The sequence below is a fragment of the Rhincodon typus genome, chromosome 9 (genome assembly GCF_021869965.1).
Source record: "Rhincodon typus isolate 14 chromosome 9, sRhiTyp1.1, whole genome shotgun sequence".
Lineage (NCBI taxonomy): Eukaryota > Metazoa > Chordata > Chondrichthyes > Orectolobiformes > Rhincodontidae > Rhincodon > Rhincodon typus.
This window is the reverse complement of record NC_063340.1, coordinates 58,794,191-58,812,557: the sequence shown is the minus strand read 5'-3', so window position 1 is coordinate 58,812,557 and position 18,367 is coordinate 58,794,191. Positions and strand designations below refer to the sequence as shown.

The following is an 18,367-nucleotide window of genomic DNA, read 5'->3' as shown; positions in this document are numbered from 1 at the left end:
TTGCCTCATTTTCCACCTCACTCAACTGACTAGAGTAATAGGAAAATCTAGGTTTAGGTGTGTCTTGTTGGCTCATGGTTCACAAGATGCAGAGAAAGTTAGGTGGTCGTAAATTGGTACATGTAGCAAACTTGTATCATATTCATGATTTAAAAATCAGAGCTTTGGAGAAGCAAAATTCATATTTCTAACTATTTAAATTGCCCCCCACACTATTTGTGTAAGAAACTGACCTCAAAGACCTAAATTTGGTATCTGATGGAGAAACAGGTTTGGCCTGCTTTGCAGCATCTCTTAGAGCAGGTTTGATGTTAGTCCATTTCAAAATTTGAATGCTCGTAAAAAATTCAATGGTCTAATGTGCTCAGTGCTAGTGGAGTAACATTCCTTGATGTAATTAACCAAATTTCAGTGGTGTCAGTTACAGTGTTCATGCGAAAAGATATTTCTATATTTGTTCCCTCTGTGATTTGACTGCCCTCCTGCACATGGACTTTTTATAAACATTCTTTATCAGCTGTTGCAAGTTGCTAAAGGCACATTCAAAAATATTGTGCAAAGCCTTTTGCTCCTATTTTAAATTTCATCTGAAGGTGATCTAATTAGTTACCAATATCTGGATTCCAAATATATTTATCTAATTGCTTAGGAAAAAGATAGCAAATGTCACCAATGTTAGATTAGTTTATTAAATGAATATTTAACATATTCCTAAATTGATTGTATTTTTAATATGCTGCCTAATGTTACATTTTCTAAACCTGAAAATGTTTAGCAATAACCATGTAAAATAGCTTTTAATCTAACAGATTAAGATATGTTCTGTTGAGCCTTGAACTCTTTTGAGCCTGCCCACAATAAATTTACTCGTGTAGGTTATGCAAAAAAAATTCTCGAAACTTTGGAGAGGATCTTGGTATGCATGAGTAAGCATTCTCGCAAACTGCTCTCACTTCGGTAACATTTTAACCAGGCATTGTTAACTGACTACTTAACAGCTGAAACTACAGTTACCACTCTCAGACTAGTTCATGTAATGTAAATGAACTGTAATTATGCTAAAAATTCAGTTACTTTATTACAAAAATTAAAATGAATTATGGGAATGTTTGGAATTTTTCTACTTTGTTCAATAATCTCACTGATTTTTTTTGTAGTTTTGCAACTCTTAATAGCTTAAAGTTATTATGACAAGGCTTCCAAGTAAAACATTTTGGCAGCTAATGAACAGCCTATTAAAATGAGCATACAGATTGCAATGTGTCCCTAATGCTTCCAATGGAGGTTGTATGGCAACTTTGGACAGCTCAGGTCTATGAGAGACTAGCACCATTTAAAGCTAGCCCGCACTACTTAAACCCTGCACTGCAGCTCTTTAAGAGGTGTCTTCTGGCTGACGAAGATGCAGGACATCTTCACAGTAACAGTAAATAGACTGAACTCTGCTGCAAGAGGGAAGATGGTGTGTATCAAGGTATTTTGCTGCTGCATTGGACACATGAGTGGCGGAGGAGAGAGGTGATCTATCTGTAGGATGCCATGGGATCCTCCAGCCAAAATGTATGAACACAATGGGATCAGATATGTATGGTGGCCAATTTCAGGAGTCAAGGCCTGTAATCCAGGATTTAGGGCCCACAGGAGGTTCAGTGATCTCATTCAAATGACAAAGACACTGATAATATTGTCAAATGTCATACCCCACTAATCACATCACTAGCCTCACTGTATAATGCACTGCACTCATCTCTTATCTATTAATACTGTCTATATCAATCCCAACTGATAAGTAACAGTTGTAACTTCTCCTCAACCTCACATACTGCTGTAAGCCTCTCATCCATATCTCACAGATTGGCACTTTGCCAGATACTCAAACTTAATAACTAGGGCAGCACGGTGGCTCAGTGGTTAGCACTGCTGCCTCACAGCGCCAGGGACCCGGGTTTCGATTCCAACCATTCCAGGTGATTGTGTGAAGTTTGCACATTCTCCCAGTGTCTGCGTGGGTTTCCTTTGGGTGCTCCAGTTTCCTCCCACAGTCCAAAAATGTGCAGGCTAGGTGGATTGGCCATGCTAAATTGCCCAAAGAGCCCAGGGATGTTTAGGTTAGACATGGGAAATGCAGGGGTAGGGGAATGGGTCTGAGTGGAATGCTCTTCGGAGGGATGTTGTGGACTTGTTGGGCTGAAGGGCCTGTTTCCACACTGTAGGGATTCTAAAAAAAATTCATCATCCCTCTCAATTGGAGGACAAGTTTCTGCACAACCAGAGATAGCAGGAGTCAACTTGTCGGGGAGAGCCACAGGTTACATATTTTCACTGAAGTGGAAGAAATAGTGGTCACCATTATTGAAGCAACCATTGTTCAGGCACTGATCATCAATAGGCTGAGACCATACAGGAGAAGTCTGTTTCTCTCTAATCCATCTTCTCACATCCTGCTTTCCCCTCTTCCATGACCTCTCCTGAGTTACAAGCTGCAATTAGGCTAGAATGCATCTTCAGCCTTTTCCCCTCTTCCTTCAGTACAGTCCTACACTTGCGCCTTGCTCCTTTCCGACAACCAAGAGCTGCCATATGGTCAGGCACTGACGGAAGAGCAAGTGGTAGCAAAACATGAAGACAGTGACAAATAAGAAACACCAACATTCCGTTTTACTTGCAACTTCATGGATACATCTTCTCTAGTTGGGCAGGCCTCATTACTGACGCAAAGTTCCCAAAACAAGCTCTATAGTCTGAGCTCTGAGACCACAAGCCATAAACACTTCAAGGATGTTTGTAAAGCTTCACTGAATAATGAAGGATCCCCACTGACTTGTGGGAATCTCTTGCCCAAGACTGCCCAGAGTGGACAAGGAACATCCATGAAGGTCTCAATCATTTCACGCCTCTCTCACAGACCCAACTGGAGGTCAAGCACAAACAACCCAATCATCCCACCAACCTGCCCACGTCTTCAAAGGCCACCTGCCCCAGCTGAGGCAGGTTGCCCAAATCCAGCATCAGACTGTTTAGACACGTCAGAACATACAGTACTGGAGGGGAAGAAAGTTATTCTCCGTCTTAGGGGGGGGATCTAATTGAAACTTACAGAATACTGAATGGCCTGGACAGAGTGGATGTTGGGAAGATGTTTTCATTTGTAGGAGAGACTAGGACCAGAGGGCACAGCCTTAGAGTAAAGGGAAGACCTATTAGAACGGAGATAAGGAGAAACTTCTCCAGCTAGAGAGTGGTGAATCTATAGAATTCACTGCCACAGAAGGCTGTGGAGGCCAGGTCATGAAGTACATTTAAGACTGAGATAGATAGGTTCTTGATTATCAAGGGGATCAAGGGTTACGGGGAGAAAGCAGGAGAATGGGGTTGAAGCACTTATCAGCTATGATTGAATGGCGGACCAGACTCGATGGGCTGAATGGCCTAATTTCTGCTCCTATGTCTTATGGTCTTATCTCGTGGGACTGCCCAAGAAGACAGAAGGCTCGTGGGGAGTAAGACCATTGAGTTGTGCAAAGTTAAGAGGTGTTGAGTTACCAGGTTACAGTGCTGGCATCAATAGTGCTGTGTGCCAGCTAAAACCTGACATACTTCTCCCGCCAACATGAAGTCCAGCACCATTTGCCCAATGGTGTTCTCAGCCAGGTGTGCTGTTATGGGGAGCATTCAGTGGCATTCGCCCTACCTCAAAACTCACACCAACGATCCCAATTATGTACCAGTTTTCCTGCAAGACTTCTTAAAACAGAAACCGTTGTGTGAATTTGGGGTATTCTGGGTGAAGTTCGGTTCCAAATCTGACATTTATAAAGAAGAAAATACTGTAAATACTCTGCAGGGCGGATTGTATTTATCGACAGCGAAAGCGGGGAATGTTTCAAGGTCGGGTGACCTTTCCGTCAAAACTTGCCTTTCCAGAGAGAAGGGGGGAAAAAAAACACCTCCTGGAGGCGCTTCAGAGACAAACTGGCCGCCTTCATCCGACTACTTGTCGGAGCATGTGGGAGAGAGAGAGGAAAACAAAACACGAGAGGGCGAGGTGCGGTGTGTCAGGTTTGTTAATTGAACAAGACATTTTTGGATGTGAAGCAGCGAGAACGCCCCGCCGCACTTCAAACCAGAAGAAAAGCGGGCGACCATCAATGTTTTATATCAACACCCAGCAACCACGAAGGTCGCCAGGTCTGTGAGTGTAAACGGGCGGGCGTGCATTAGAACATGTGCAGCTTCCAGGCTTCATTTCCAGATGTGAACCAGTGGATTGTGTGCACACGGAATCCAGTGTGATCAGCCGGCCAGAACACCACTCCCCCCAACTCCCTCAGCAACAAGGTGTTGTAACCCGGTGCTGACACAAAAGCCTCTGCATTGCCGCCTTTCCCCCCTACAGGGAAAGGGGATTGATTTTTGGCGGGCTCTTTGCACTTGGGTTCAGCCTCACGGGGACCTCCTGAACAGGTCTGTTGTTGGGTGCATTTGGCCATGTCTGGATGCAAATCGTGCAGTCGTAACCGAGTGCGATTTTTTGATGCGAGACATTGAGGATCGGGCAGGGCTAAGAGAAATGAGAAAGTTAAAGCCGAGAGGCTCGAAGGGGGGGAAACGTTCACACCCGCCCCGAGGTTGTGACCAGGGTGAGATCCCTGTCTAATTTATCCATTTCTGAGGGGGGCGGAAGCATCGGAAATCAGATGCCTTACAAAACAGAAAGGAAGTTTTTTAAAAAAAACTCTGTTGCCACGTTTGGCCGCGTGGTCACAGACGGGTATGAAAAAATGCTCTATAAAAGGAATCCGAGACTTTGCTTTCTTGGAGTCCGTTCCAGTGGTTTTGACAATGAAGGGTTTTGGTGCATGGCTCGACTTCTTTGGGGGAGCCAATCCTCGGAGCCGCCCCGCCCCATTCCTCGCACAAATACTGGGAGCATTCATTCGTCGGCGTCTCAGCAGTTTTCCTTCTATGGGGAAATGGATACTATAGGTAGGATTCCTGGAGATATGACTGTACGCACTCAGAAATGTTGCAGTTAGCTTCCCCGCGTCCCAGGCCACTATTACCAGCCGAACTGCTGACACAATTAGGTATGTCTTTGGGATTTTTAATAATACCTTCACGTTCGAAGTAGCCTTGGACACAGAGGGACAGAGGAATCTGGTTGATGTTGAAATACTAGACGCCGGTTTTGCTCCCGTCGGCTTTTGAGAAAGTGACTTTTTTTTTGTCGATTTGCAATAGAACGGCAGGACAGAAAATAAAGTTTGTTCACAATTCGTTGACCATTTTTAATCATTCACCAGCCACGCGAAGGAGCGCCTGGGTGTGAGCTCGAGAAATATACACCAGCTTTTCCTTTAAGATCCAATTTAAAAGTTGTTATTCCCCCCCCCTTTATTTCTCGTCAAGCTAAAGTCAGTAAAATGGATTTACCTTTGTGACTCTGTGGTTTGCAATTCCGCACGCATCCTGCACGAATATTCCGCGCCAGAACGAACCGGATTCCAAAGTATTATTTGGCACCAGTGATCCTTGCGGAATGCAGGATATAATGTTCTCTATATAAAATCTGTGTGGAAGTGGCAGCGGAATATAACAAAAATCAGGTGTCACGGGGGGAGGGGGAAATAAAGCGGATTATTTACCATTTTATCGAATATATGTTTGAAAAAAGGGATTCGGTGTGTTTTGTTTATCTTCGATTTTTCAGGGCAGTTCTTTCTCCTCAAATACCAATGCTTGTTTAATCTGCATGCTTTTGACGTTGTGCTTGGCTCCTCGGGGACTCGGCGCGCACACACACATACACACACACAACGAATTCTGAGCCAATTCTCCTGTCCCATTCTCAGTGTTGTGACTCCAGAAGCCTGGGGTTTGCTGTTGCCCCACGTCCATCGATTTCTCACAAGTTTTATGAAGTGCAGCCGAAGTCGACTCTGAATGACAGGTAAGGTGTGAAACACGCTTTCTTTTTTACGTGTTGTTGGGGGAGGGGGTGCGAGGTCCAGAAAAGGTGACGAATTGTGTTTTCCACAATGCAAAATGCCAGATGCAAAAGAAAATCCTGGAATGCAATTGTGATGTTTCCAAAGGATCTGAACCACGCCATCGGATGGTTTCTGGTTTAAAGTTAGTGGGTGGGTGGAGGTTCTGAAGAGGCTACAGGGAATCGACGGCCGAGGTCTCATTGAATCGGAGCTTTAAATGAATTTGGGGATTCTCGGAAGGGGGAAGGGAGCTAAAATGACCTGAGACGTTGCAGCAAATGAAATGCAGAAATCTCTGTATATTTCCCCCCTTTGAATCAAACCGACTGCCGTTGTTTGTTTCTGCAGTACCTCGATTGAGAAATGACCTTGGTGATTTCGATGAGCAGATTATGCGATCTTCCTGTTGAAGAACCCTCAGATATCCCGGAGTACGTGCCCAGCTGGGAAGAATCTTTCAGCAAAACCACAGTGATCCCAGACCAGACTAAATACGGAGAGCCCACAGGTCAGTCAGCAGCGGCTACCAGACAGCTGACTAGGTGGTGTTTTTTTTCGGGCTAAGATTGTGTATATGTGGGTGCGGATTTATTTACCTTCCTAGGTGTGAATTTGCGCCAGTCAACCACAGTTTATAACAGGGGTGAGTGAGAGGGCCGAAATGGACATAAAATGTGATTTTCACAAGAGAAGACAGAGTTTGCTTTCTCTGGCATCTTACAATTGCCTATTTACATTGGTGACTTATTATACATTTGAAAGGCTTTCAGCTTTTGATGTATTAGTCTTCACACAACTATATGCGTTTTTTTTTAAAAATGCAGCTGGACAGTTATCCAATTTCTATCACACGTTGTATATACTTACAGCACACAACCCTACAAGAATCAATTGCAAGTTATTTCTGAATAAAATGGCAGATATAGTGCCTCAGTCATTAATATTTCATTTTAAACAGCACCATGCATCAAAAACAAAATGGGCAGTGGGAGTTTGTACTGACTCTGCTGACCAGTCTCAATACAAAGATATATGATGTGTAAAAAATGAAATTCACGATAAATGTGTAAAAATGAATCCTCAGCGGGGATTTCTGGTTGTTAATATAGTGATGGTATTCAGATCACTAGTTTCACCTTACGTTTATTGGAAATTTTTGGTGGCTTAAAGCATTTGCACCAGTGCCAACTGAAAAAAAAGGGCAATAGTGTCGTTATGGTTGGCTGCTTTTTCCTGACCTAGTGGAATTCACTGGAGGGAGAAATCCTATTGGGGTACTATTGTACTCAGTTAGTTCAATCGAATAGTTAACTGGTCAGATTGCTAACAAAACAACCATCACAGTACATTGCTGTTGGAAAATATCACTGGCACGAAGTATTCAACACATCCACATGGAACAGATGCAAAGTTACAGGAAGCAAGGGTTATTTGGATCAGTACTGTTCCCACATTCCAGCTGTCTGGTTACAGATGTGGCTACATTCAGTGCTTCAGCAGTACTTATTTTGGCACAGCAGAATCTACAAGAACAAGGAGAGGCTACTCATGGTACCAAGTAGCAAATGTTGTCAACTGTCAAGGTCTACCATTGTTATATAACACCTAACCCATATCAAACTGTGATTCCCAAAACCGTAATAATAGGCTGCAAAGTTTTAGGTCCAGAGGTACACTGTGGCAAAACATGTAAGATCACCATGGCACTAGAGGCCAGCAAATTCAGTTGTGCTCTTAGTTTTTAGGCACTTTGCTCAAACAACTTCCAGATAGTACTGGAAAACTTGCAGTGTTGGCGAATTGGCAACCTAAAATGCATCCAGAATGTCATGTTTGCTTTATTCAATAAATCAGTAAGTTTGCTTCTGTTGTTCAGTGGCAAAAGTGACAATGTGAAGGGGCAACACTGTTCTGTCAAGCCTTTGGCTTTTTTAGTCTGTAGAGAATCAGTGATTGCTGCCTTTTGCCATTTAAGCTCCTGCACACTATACTGTGCATTGTATGATATCCCTAAAGGGACTATTTTTGTATTTCAGTGAAAAAAATCATACTGTATAGATAACACACTATCATTCAGGAAAATGCATGAGATGCTCAGGATCCTTTTGTTTCAGAACTACCATTGTCCTACCCATATTTGAGACCAGATGAAGGTTGGTATCAACAAATTGAGGCTACATTATACACCTATGGCTTACAACACACATGCACCTACCCACATTTGGAAGCAGAGCACAGATAGAAACATAGAAGATAGGAGCAGGAGGAGGCCATTCAGCCCTTCGAGTCTGCTCTGTCATTCTTCACGATCATGGCTGATCATCCAACTCAATGGCCTGATCCTGCTTTCACCCCATAACCTTTGATCCCATTTGCCCCAAGTGCTATATCTAGTCACTTCTTGAATGTATTCAACGTTTTGGCAACAACTGCTTCCTGTGGTAATGAATTCCACAGGCTCAACACTCTTTGGGTGAAGAATAGATTACTACGATGCATCCTGAAAGATGTGCCTCAGCGAGTGGTACTCCATGGTCGGGTCTATATAACATCACCAATTCTATACATTGGTAGAATGGCATGGTGGTTCACTGGTTAGCACTGCTGCCTCACAGTGCCAGAGACCTGGGTCTGATTCCACCCTCGGGCAACTGTCTATGTGGAGTTTGCACATTCTCCCCGTGTCTGCGCGGGTTTCTGCTCAATGCTCCGGTTTCCTCCCACAGTCCAAAGTGTTCAGGGATGTGTAGATTAGGTGGGTTATAAGGTGATGGGCCTGGGTGGGATGCTTCGAGGGTCGGTGTGAATGTGTTGGGCTGAAGGGCCTGTTTCCACACTGTAGGGATTCTATGAACTGTTCTATGAAATGTCTCCTCATCTCCGTCCTAAATGGTCTACCCCAAATCCTCATACTGTGACCCCTGGTTCTGGATACCCCCACCATCGGGAACGTCTTCCCTGCATCTACCCTGTCCAGGCCTGTTAAAACTTTATAAGTCTCTATGAGATCCCCATTCTTTCACTGAACTCCAGCAAAAACAATCCCAACCTAGTCAATCTCTCCTCCTACATCAGACCCGCCATCCCCAGAATCAGCCTGGTAAACCTTCACTGCACTCCCTCGAGAGCAAAAGCATCCTTCCTCAGAAAAGGAGACCAAAACTGCGCGCAGTATTCTAGGTGAGGCCTCACCAAGGCCCTGTATAACTGCAAAAACACATCCCTACTCCTGTACTCGAAAACTTTTGCAATGAAGGCCAACATACCATTTGCCTGCTGCACCTGCATGCTAATGCATAATTATCAAAAATGGCTGCTGTTACCTTGAAACAAAGCTTCATACTTTATGACGAGGCCTTGGCTCACACGTCGAAAACCAAGATGGCAAAACCATTACACATAAAGTGTGAAAACACCTACGTGAATTTAGTAGCGTTATTAGCAATGTAGTCGGAAAAACTGACTGACTCGCAACTATTTCACAGCTACAATGATTTTTTAAAGAGGTTAACAATATCCATGAAGAATAGACCTTTTCAAACATGGTTCTTCAAATTCTATTTACTTACATCTTGTGCCATAAGAAATTACATACATTTTCAGCACAATATTCACATTAACTGCAAGTCATTGATTTTCTCAGTTGCATATAAGATGAATGTTGACAGGCTGACTAAACAAGGTGCTGTTTCTTGGTGCATGCAGTTTCTTTTATCTGTGTGACACCTAGTCTATCTTCCCTCCTGTTGAATCTTTGTTGGAAAAGGACATTTATTGGCAGTTTGTTAGATTTCAGTGCTTTCTCGTTGGTCTTGACTTCCCTGAATTATATACTTTGAATGCTGTGCATGTGAGCCACCTACATCGGGACTGTGTTGACCTATTTTTGTTCCAAGCTTCAAGTGCAGTGGAAAATGCTTTAGTGAACTATTGTGCCTCTAACTGCTAACTTTCTTTATTTTGCCCTGACAGAAGGCAAGCTGTTGGGAAATCTAACTTTTAATTACAACTTACAGCTGATTTGTAAAATTTAGTGATACCGTCTTCTTGACTGATTACTTTCTGGGAGAAACTAAAGTAGACTAAAACATGATAATATTGTGGGTGAAGCAGAAGGAGTAAATTTTCATCCAAACTTTTAGTAACCTGCAGTTCACCCATGAATAGAACTAACAATTTCCAGGCTAAAATAATTTATTTCTTGTACTTAGGCCAAGGCATTTATTATTGTGCATTTCAGGTGTTCTCAAATGCATGAAAATGAATGAAAAATATAATTCATAATACAATGTTCCAGGAGCCAATGGAAATCCACTTAAATTTACAGTTAGAGTTTTGTGACAGTGTAATAGATTGACATTTGAAATTTCTATAGAGTGCTCCAGACTGAGATTGTCAAAATCCCTGGAGAAGATGTGTATATGGCTTAAAACAGCTACTGTTGCATGTTGAGGTTCTATTCATTTCCTACCATTGTTATGATGGGGAAATTGGGAAAGTTCAGGACTTGAAAGCCTAACCAATGCAGGTCAGTTTTATGCACTATTTCATTCCTATGAAAATCCATTATAAGTCATTTATTATAAATTTCAAAATTCATAATAGCTAAGCCATAGCATACTAGAGTTAGTGGGATATTGCTTAAAATATAGGTATATATTCTGCATTAAATGAAAATTCGAAGTTTGTAAGGTGTGTTCTCGCAGCTGATTGTGTTTTCTGATTGGGATGGAGGATTTTTATTGTTATACCTGATTGTGGACATTACACACCCATGTTTCATTTCCACTCCCTGTATATATTTATTGCCAGCCCTCCAACAAGAAATACAGTGTATACAGGGTACACTGAAATATATGATGGTCAGGACAGAATTAAAGATTTGCATGATATACTTCACTCTGTGCTATAGTGTCAGCTACACACTAGTGAGAAAATGTGAACAGTGGCAAATAGAATTTAATCCTGAAAAGTGTGAATTGATGCGCTTTTGGAGGACTAATCAAGGCAAGGAGTACCTGTTGAATGGTAGGACCCTATGAAGTACAAAGGATAAAAGAGCCCTTGGTGTACATATGCACAGATCCATGTGGACAAATGACAATTAGATTAGGTGGTTAATAAAGCAGATGGGATAGTTGCCTATCTTAGACAAGGCATTGAATATAAAAGCAAGGAGGTTATGATGGAGCTGTATATAAAATATTATAGTTTGACTGGAGCAATTCAGCTATGAAGAAAAGCTAGAAAGGCTGGAGTTGTTTCCCTTGGAGCAGAGAAGGCTGAAGGGGGATTTGATTGCAGTGTTATAAGGAGCATAGATAGGGTGACTTTTCCCCTTCATCGAGGGATCAGCAACCAGAGTTCACAGAAAGTGTGCGTGGTGATGCGTATCTAGAACTCACTGCCTAAAAGATTGGTAGAGGCAGGAGCCGGCACGACATTTAAGAAGTATTTAGATTAACACTTGAAATGCCATAGCATAGAAGGCGACAGGCCAAGTGCTGGAAAAGAATAGATTTATGTGTGATGTCAGGTGCAGACACGATGGGCTGAAGGGCCTCTTTCTGTTCTGTAAAAACTCTGTGACTCTGAGATCACATCAGTTTGCAATATATCCTGACCATTTACGAATAACATTTATAATTATCTTTGAGAATATTAATACTCTGAATGATATCACAGATCCATTATTCCATCAGATTCTCCATCATGTAGCAACTTTAAATAGCATTGACATCAAACGGTTTACATAATTTACTACAGACAAACTCAGTAACCTGCATACTCTCAGTGAAGCTAAGGAAGCAGTTTGTCTATCCAGAATTTTAAAAAATATGATGAAATGAGCAATCATAAATACTATTTGCAATAATAAAATTTTAAGGAATGCAAATATTTATGAAAATATTCTATAGACTAATTTTTCAGGTTTATGCAGTTTTGATGTAATACTTCTGAATTTTAGCTTATTTTACCCATCAGCTTTCACTGAGGTGCTGAACATTTCCAGAATTTTTTGCTTTTGTGACTAACATAAGATGCTTCATCTTTTCTCCCATAGTTTGCAAAATGTGCTGAATGCCTCAGTTGGAATTTTATAGTTTAATAAGAGGTATCCTTTGTTTGATAATATCATTTCTATTGTTCTTTGTGAGCTTTACTGGTGTGTTCAGCAATAATACTGTTAATAACTCAAAGGAGTAAAACAAAATTTAAATTTCCACGTGTACAAGGCACAATGCATTCCATTGTTAAGTGCAGAAATTGATTTACCATGGAATGAAAATATAACTTAGCAGAGATATAAAATATTCAAATTTTTGCAAAGTAGTACAGTTTAGTACATTGGGACATATTGAGGAGCAAATAGATCATATGGAACAGTGAGAAATCAAATATAAACTGCAGAGTTATGCATTTAACAGGATGCAATAATTAGCCATGCGTTCTTGAGATAGTAAGCTGAACTACCAAGTAGAATTCTAGTGCTCTCTGTTATTTTGACATCAGAACAAGACTCGGCAATTGCTGCCTCATTTCAAGAACCTTCCAATGTCCAGAGTCCAGATTTACCTGTGGACAATGAGGATGTCATGAGTTTACCTGAAGCGTGACTAGTTTATATGGTAAAGTTCCAATACAAGTCAACAACTTCAGAAAAGGAAGGGAGAAACCAGAAGAAAAATAGGGTACAGAATTGTGCTTTATGACTAACAAAAGTTGTGCATTGAAGTAAAATGTGTAGTAATCTTGATATGCCATTCCCCATTTTTGTATTTAGAATCTCCAATTCACCAATGCAAATAAACAAGGCCTGAAATTGAAAGATTTTGCTCCAAGTTTAGAATCTTTACCGGGAGTGCTCACATCAGAGAAAAATAAACATCAATTACAAAACATGAAGCTGTCAATTTTTTAGGCAATTCTTTTCATGGCTGAAAACCTGGGACCACTATGAATCAGGTTAATTGTCTGTGAAGCTTAATTTTCTGATCTGTGATCTTGCCAGGCAAAATTCTGTGCCAAAGCAGATTTTTATGTTATTAGGGTACAGGTTATTAAAATTAATATTGTTCAAACACACTAGCGAGAAAAGAACCAAGCATTAACTGTTCCGTCCTTGCACATCTTCCATCATTCAGTTTATGTGTAAAGAAGAATTTCCTACTATCTGTTCTACATTTGCATTTTCTAGTTTGAATCTGTGTCCCTTTGTTATGCTTTTGCATTTTATATGTTTATTTCTCTTTCATTTGTGTGAAATGTTAATCTAAGGAGCCATCACCCTTTCAGATGATTGTAATAGACCCTATGGCATTATGTGAAGAAGAGCAGGGATGTTCTAGTTGTGTCCTAGCTGACATATATACCCTAAGCAATACCTAGAACAAATGATCTTGGTTTTTATTTTATTGCTGTTTGTGGGAGCTTGCTGTGTGGAATTTGACTGTCAGGATATCCTATCCCGATTATAATAATGACTACATTTCAGAAGTATTTAATTGGTTATGCAGTGTTTTGGAATGTCCTGAAATTACGAAGAAAGCTATATAACTTCAAAAGCTATATAACTTCAAGTTTTTACACTGCATCTTTAACACTAGATGAAATACATCCTAAAATACAGAAAGACAGGAGTAAAATATTGCTTTCCTGTATTTGTATCAACAAATAATATTTCTAACCCTCACTTAACAATTTCAATGGGCTATAGGCAATTGTGCCTCCTTTAAATCTTTGATGCTTGGATAAGAATGACCAGAAAAACCTGTCACTAATGCATTGTTTAATACTAGTGATGAAAATAAGGATCTCTGTGTCAGTCTGTGTCACTGTTAGTAAGCATCTCACCATATGATACATTGCTGATTTTAAAAAAAGATCTACGTTAAACAGTATTGGATTCACCCCATAGGCATTAGTAAATAATCTTAAATTGCTCTCACTAACAATAGACATAATTATCAAAGAATTTTGTAATAAAATGCCAGTCTTTTGTCCTGTCTCAGTCTATGAAAAAAAAGTAATTCAGCAGAAGATGGTAATTCACATATCCTTTGGAATAATGTTAAAACAAAATATTAAAATTAAGAAGACTGCTATTATTAGCAAGTGGAATGCCTAATAATTACATCTGTACTGAACTGTCACCCTGCTATTTGGCTTTTAAAATACCAGAAATAATTATGTTTGTTTTTAGCTCTGTGAACATATCATTACTGAAATTTTGCATGTAATCTTTCTCCCTAACTGATATACTATTAGAACATGCAAATGAAAGAATATCCTGTAGATATCTGAATTTAATCAGCTATCTTGGAATGAATCCAAGGAAATATGGGATTAACAGTATTAATTCCAAGTCGTTTTGCATGGGAAGAAATTAGAATTTTTAGTAAATGAGGAAGTTTTCAAACATATGTAATTGCTATATTTGATTTGTTTCTATAGAATCACCTTGCAAAGGAATCTCAAATTTTCTAACAACGTCCAAGATAGCATACTTCAAACGGAAATATGTGGAAGATGAAGATCTTCATCCACCTGCTCACACCTGCTGCCAAAGAGTAGGTTACACAAATTTGTTAGAATTGCCTTTTAATTTAACTTCTGACTTGGGATTAGGTTACATCTACCTTCAATTTTCCATTATTTCCTTCCAACTATGTCCATTGAGATTAGAGTCAGGGCACATATTGCAGCTGTGCTGAAATATCAAACTGTTACCTGCTTTTGCAATAACCAGAATGCTTGTGTTTGTTTTCATTATGTAGATATCAAACTGAAATTTCATATGTGCTTTCGTTCCTCCAATTAATATGCCAATATAAGTGAAAAAAATTATGGACATTGGAACATTTTAACATTCTTGGAATTAGCACAAAGAAACAGGAGATATTTGAGTCCATATTTAATCAATTTAATTTAGCAATTGTCTTCACCACTCCCCTTAGCTCTCCATTTTTTTGGGGAGCCAATGATGTGAGAACAGACCATTTATGAAAGACCTAGACAGAGAAGAGTTTATGTGCTTACTTTCTATTATGCTTCTTTCTAATGTTCTAAAACATGACCAAGGGAAGCATTTATTTGGGTCCTCTCAAATGGAAGCAGTATTTGAGGTGGGAACACTGGCTGCCAAGAAGACATTTTTTTTTATGGTGGGTGGTGATTTTGGGCCTAACAGCCTATCTTATGCTGAAAGCCTATTCTCAGAAACAAAAGCAAATGTAACTTTTAATTATATTTTACAATCTTCCTATCCACCCACTGTTGCACAAAAATGTTGTATTGTAATTTATTTAGATGTCCTTAATTGATTGTTGCTGAATTCATGTTTGATCCCAATTATAATTGAATTATCTGACAACACTGACTTAAACTCATCTAATAAAATTAAACATAGAAATTAGAGTAAACCCAGCTGATTCAGTGCTGCTATATTAGAAAGAATACTTGTGTGCAATATTTGTTGCCTAATTTCTTTGTTTAGGCACGGAACTTGGCTGTTCCTGAGGATCGCACCCACATACTTCGTTTATCACTGGAAAAGTTAAGGTTTATTGAAGATCCGGAAGTATTTCTGCGGCGTTCCGTGCTGATCAACAATTTGCTGAAACGGATTCGAGGAGAAATGCAGAATGACTGGTATTTATCTGCCTGCTCATTTGGGGAAACACCAACTCAGGATTGGTTCGGATCACAGGAATCAACCTATAGGAAGCGACTGCGGATTGCCAAAGAATATGACAGCAGCCTGCATAATTGCTGCTTTTATCAAGACTGTGGTAATCAATATTCAATGATACCTTTCTCTGTTTATAATGGAGAGGGGGCTCCCTCTTCCTTGCCTAGCTGTTCTCGTCAGAGTATGGACTGTTCTGAAGCTTATGGAGGCCATAATGCACATCCCCGGGTTGAGGTGGCAACCAGTGCAGTATCTGATGTATATGAGAACATTGGAAAGTTGTATGATAAGGAAAGCAATGAGGAAGATGAACAGCAAAAGGAAAGTAGCACAATGAAACATACTTCCAGTGAAAGGGCCATTCCCCTTGTGTGCAGTGATAAGGTGGTTGATTGTAATTCAACTGGCTTCAAAAACGATGGTATGGTTCCAGCTGAATCTCCGTTAGAGCCTGACATATTAAAGCAACACGTAGGTGATCACAAACTTCGCTGTCTAAAGGAAGCAAAATTGGAATCATCATGTTTTGTGATGGCAGGGCCCAACAATTTAACAAGTATAGCAAAAAGTACCTGCCGGGTCAGTGACACATATTAGCATAAATGCCCATTACAGAAGCTGCAGTTCAATCTTTATCATCATGCTGAAGCACTTTATGCTATTATTGAGACAAGATTCTGAAGAGAAAAATAATCACAGAAGAAAATAAACTTACATGGTTTTTGGTTTGTTTACTCAGATTGTCTATGACATCGCATTGAGATTTTATGTAATAGGCTGTTGTCTATACTAAAATTAAGAACATGTGATTTAAGGTGCCTTAAATTTGTTATGACAGTGTTAAAAAGTTTGCAGGACAATACAAGTCATCTTTTGGGGTAAGCTGTATGAAGTTTTATACTATTTTCTTACATTTTAGCTTGCCACAGAATGTAAGGTCCAATCCATACAAAGCAAACATTTTTGACTTTATTTTAAAATTCACATTTCAATAGATGATGTGTATAATTTAAATCTGTTCTGTGGATAATATTCTCCTGTAGTCCAACAATGGAGTGATCGTTCCCAGTAGCAAACTGCTCGAGTATTTCCATAGCAACAGATAGACTTGCAGAGAATGAATTTTGTTTTGTAAGATCTGCAAATTGTTGGCTGACTTTGTTTTAACTACATTTCTTTGTGAACTCAGAAATTAACATTTTTTTAAAGCTGGTTTCCTGCTATTTGCTGAAAATCCCAATCCATTTTAATGACATAGCCATCAATGACGACAGTAGCATGATGTCTTGATTGTAGACACCTTCAGTTGTAACTGGATAATAAAACTTTGGGAGCAGTACCTAGTTCATAGGAGGAATGGAAAATGCTCTCCTTAAAACACTTGCATTCAGAATGATCGTGTTGTTCACCTTAAGGCATTAGCTTTTTTAATGTGACAGTGGGCAACATCTATGTTTCCAATGCAAATTGTACATGCTTTTTTTAACAATCAAAAAAAATATATGGGGTCCTTTTCCACGTGGTATGATAAATTGGTACATATTAGTGTTTTACAGTAAAATGTGATTTACATGTAAAATATTTATTAAACAGTAGATCATCTTACACAGGCTGAGTAGTTTGAAACAAATTGTTCTTGGAAAAAAATGGAATACTAAGTCGGCAGGTTACAAGAAAGAATGGAAAATTATTTAAGACAATCAATCAGGTTTGCTCTTGGCCAAGTTTTCGGGTTAAGAGAGGGCACGATTGTTTCTTGGTAACAAATACACATGATCAAAAGAGGAGGTACTTGCATTTATTCCTGACCTAAACAAATTTTTTATAAATCCAAAAAGAACATTTGGGGTGAAAACAATTCAGTAGGACCTCTGATGCTGGGTGGAATCTTACAGGGGTCTGAACAACGTGGGCTATGCTGAAATTTATGACAGAATTGCATAAGACATCTGGCAAGGTCTATCTCAATGTTAGCAGCAACTTGCTGCATCTAATGTGAACTTGTCGAGCAGCGAGGCAAGTTTCTTACCAGGCAGCGGTGAGTTGCCTATTAAAGGTGATTAAAGCTTGTTAAATGCCTCAGTAATGCCTCAACTCGCATCATTAATATTCATATTGTTATCTTACCAAGCACCTGAACGTTGACAGTTCTCAACATAAAAGTCAGAGCAGGTACCTGGCGACTTCAGCTTGTTGCTGGCTGCAAGGAGCCTTCAAGTTGCATTGCACCAATTTGCATCTCTGAGTTCTATCCGTGGGCACCAGCCATACACATTGCATGTCCAACATTTGCCAGCCCCTTCCACTTGCAGAATGTTTAGGAAGTACATCCCTCAATTGCATTGAATGGCTACTGCAAAGACACTTTGCAAGCAGGGACATGAACCCAGCTCACTGACTGAACCAGGCAGCACTTGTAAGACTGCTCACTTGCTCTGTTAGCACTCATTCACTTAGAACGTACTCATTTGCAGTAGCCATGCCATTCCTGTTTGGTTCTTTTGCACAGACACACAGAAAGTCTGCCTGTCAGAAGGGAATTATCCAGGGGAACATCTTTCTGTAAGACACACTGAGATGCCAATCTTATATCTGCAGTGTGTGCCAGCCATCAGAAATGGGAAATGTGTATTGTCCGTCAGGGACCTGCAAACACGGGGGTCTGATCAGTTATGTTTTGGGTCTG

General features: G+C 40.1%; 1 protein-coding gene and 1 long non-coding RNA gene across 6 annotated transcripts in view; one reads left to right on the top strand and one right to left on the bottom strand.

The window, feature by feature from the left end:
- Positions 1-5,530, bottom strand: part of LOC125483966 — a 49,287-nt gene extending 43,757 nt beyond the window's left edge. Inside the window, exon 1 of the long non-coding RNA XR_007262846.1 lies at positions 5,434-5,530. This is a non-coding gene — a long non-coding RNA (uncharacterized LOC125483966). The remainder of the gene's footprint in view (positions 1-5,433) is intronic.
- sertad4 (SERTA domain containing 4) lies at positions 4,020-17,763 on the top strand. 5 transcript variants are annotated; one of them, XM_048600782.1, is made up of 5 exons: positions 4,020-4,188; positions 5,853-5,950; positions 6,339-6,498; positions 14,445-14,560; positions 15,487-17,763. In XM_048600782.1, exons 3-5 carry the CDS (start codon positions 6,354-6,356, stop codon positions 16,276-16,278), a joined length of 1,053 nt encoding a protein of 350 aa, XP_048456739.1. In that variant the 5' UTR covers positions 4,020-4,188; positions 5,853-5,950; positions 6,339-6,353; the 3' UTR covers positions 16,279-17,763. The 5 variants fall into 5 exon arrangements, with proteins under 5 accessions (XP_048456739.1, XP_048456740.1, XP_020385823.1 ...); XM_048600783.1 differs by lacking the exon at positions 4,020-4,188 and adding an exon at positions 4,382-4,464; XM_020530234.2 differs by lacking the exon at positions 4,020-4,188 and adding an exon at positions 4,831-4,986.
- Positions 17,764-18,367: the final 604 nt, after the last annotated feature.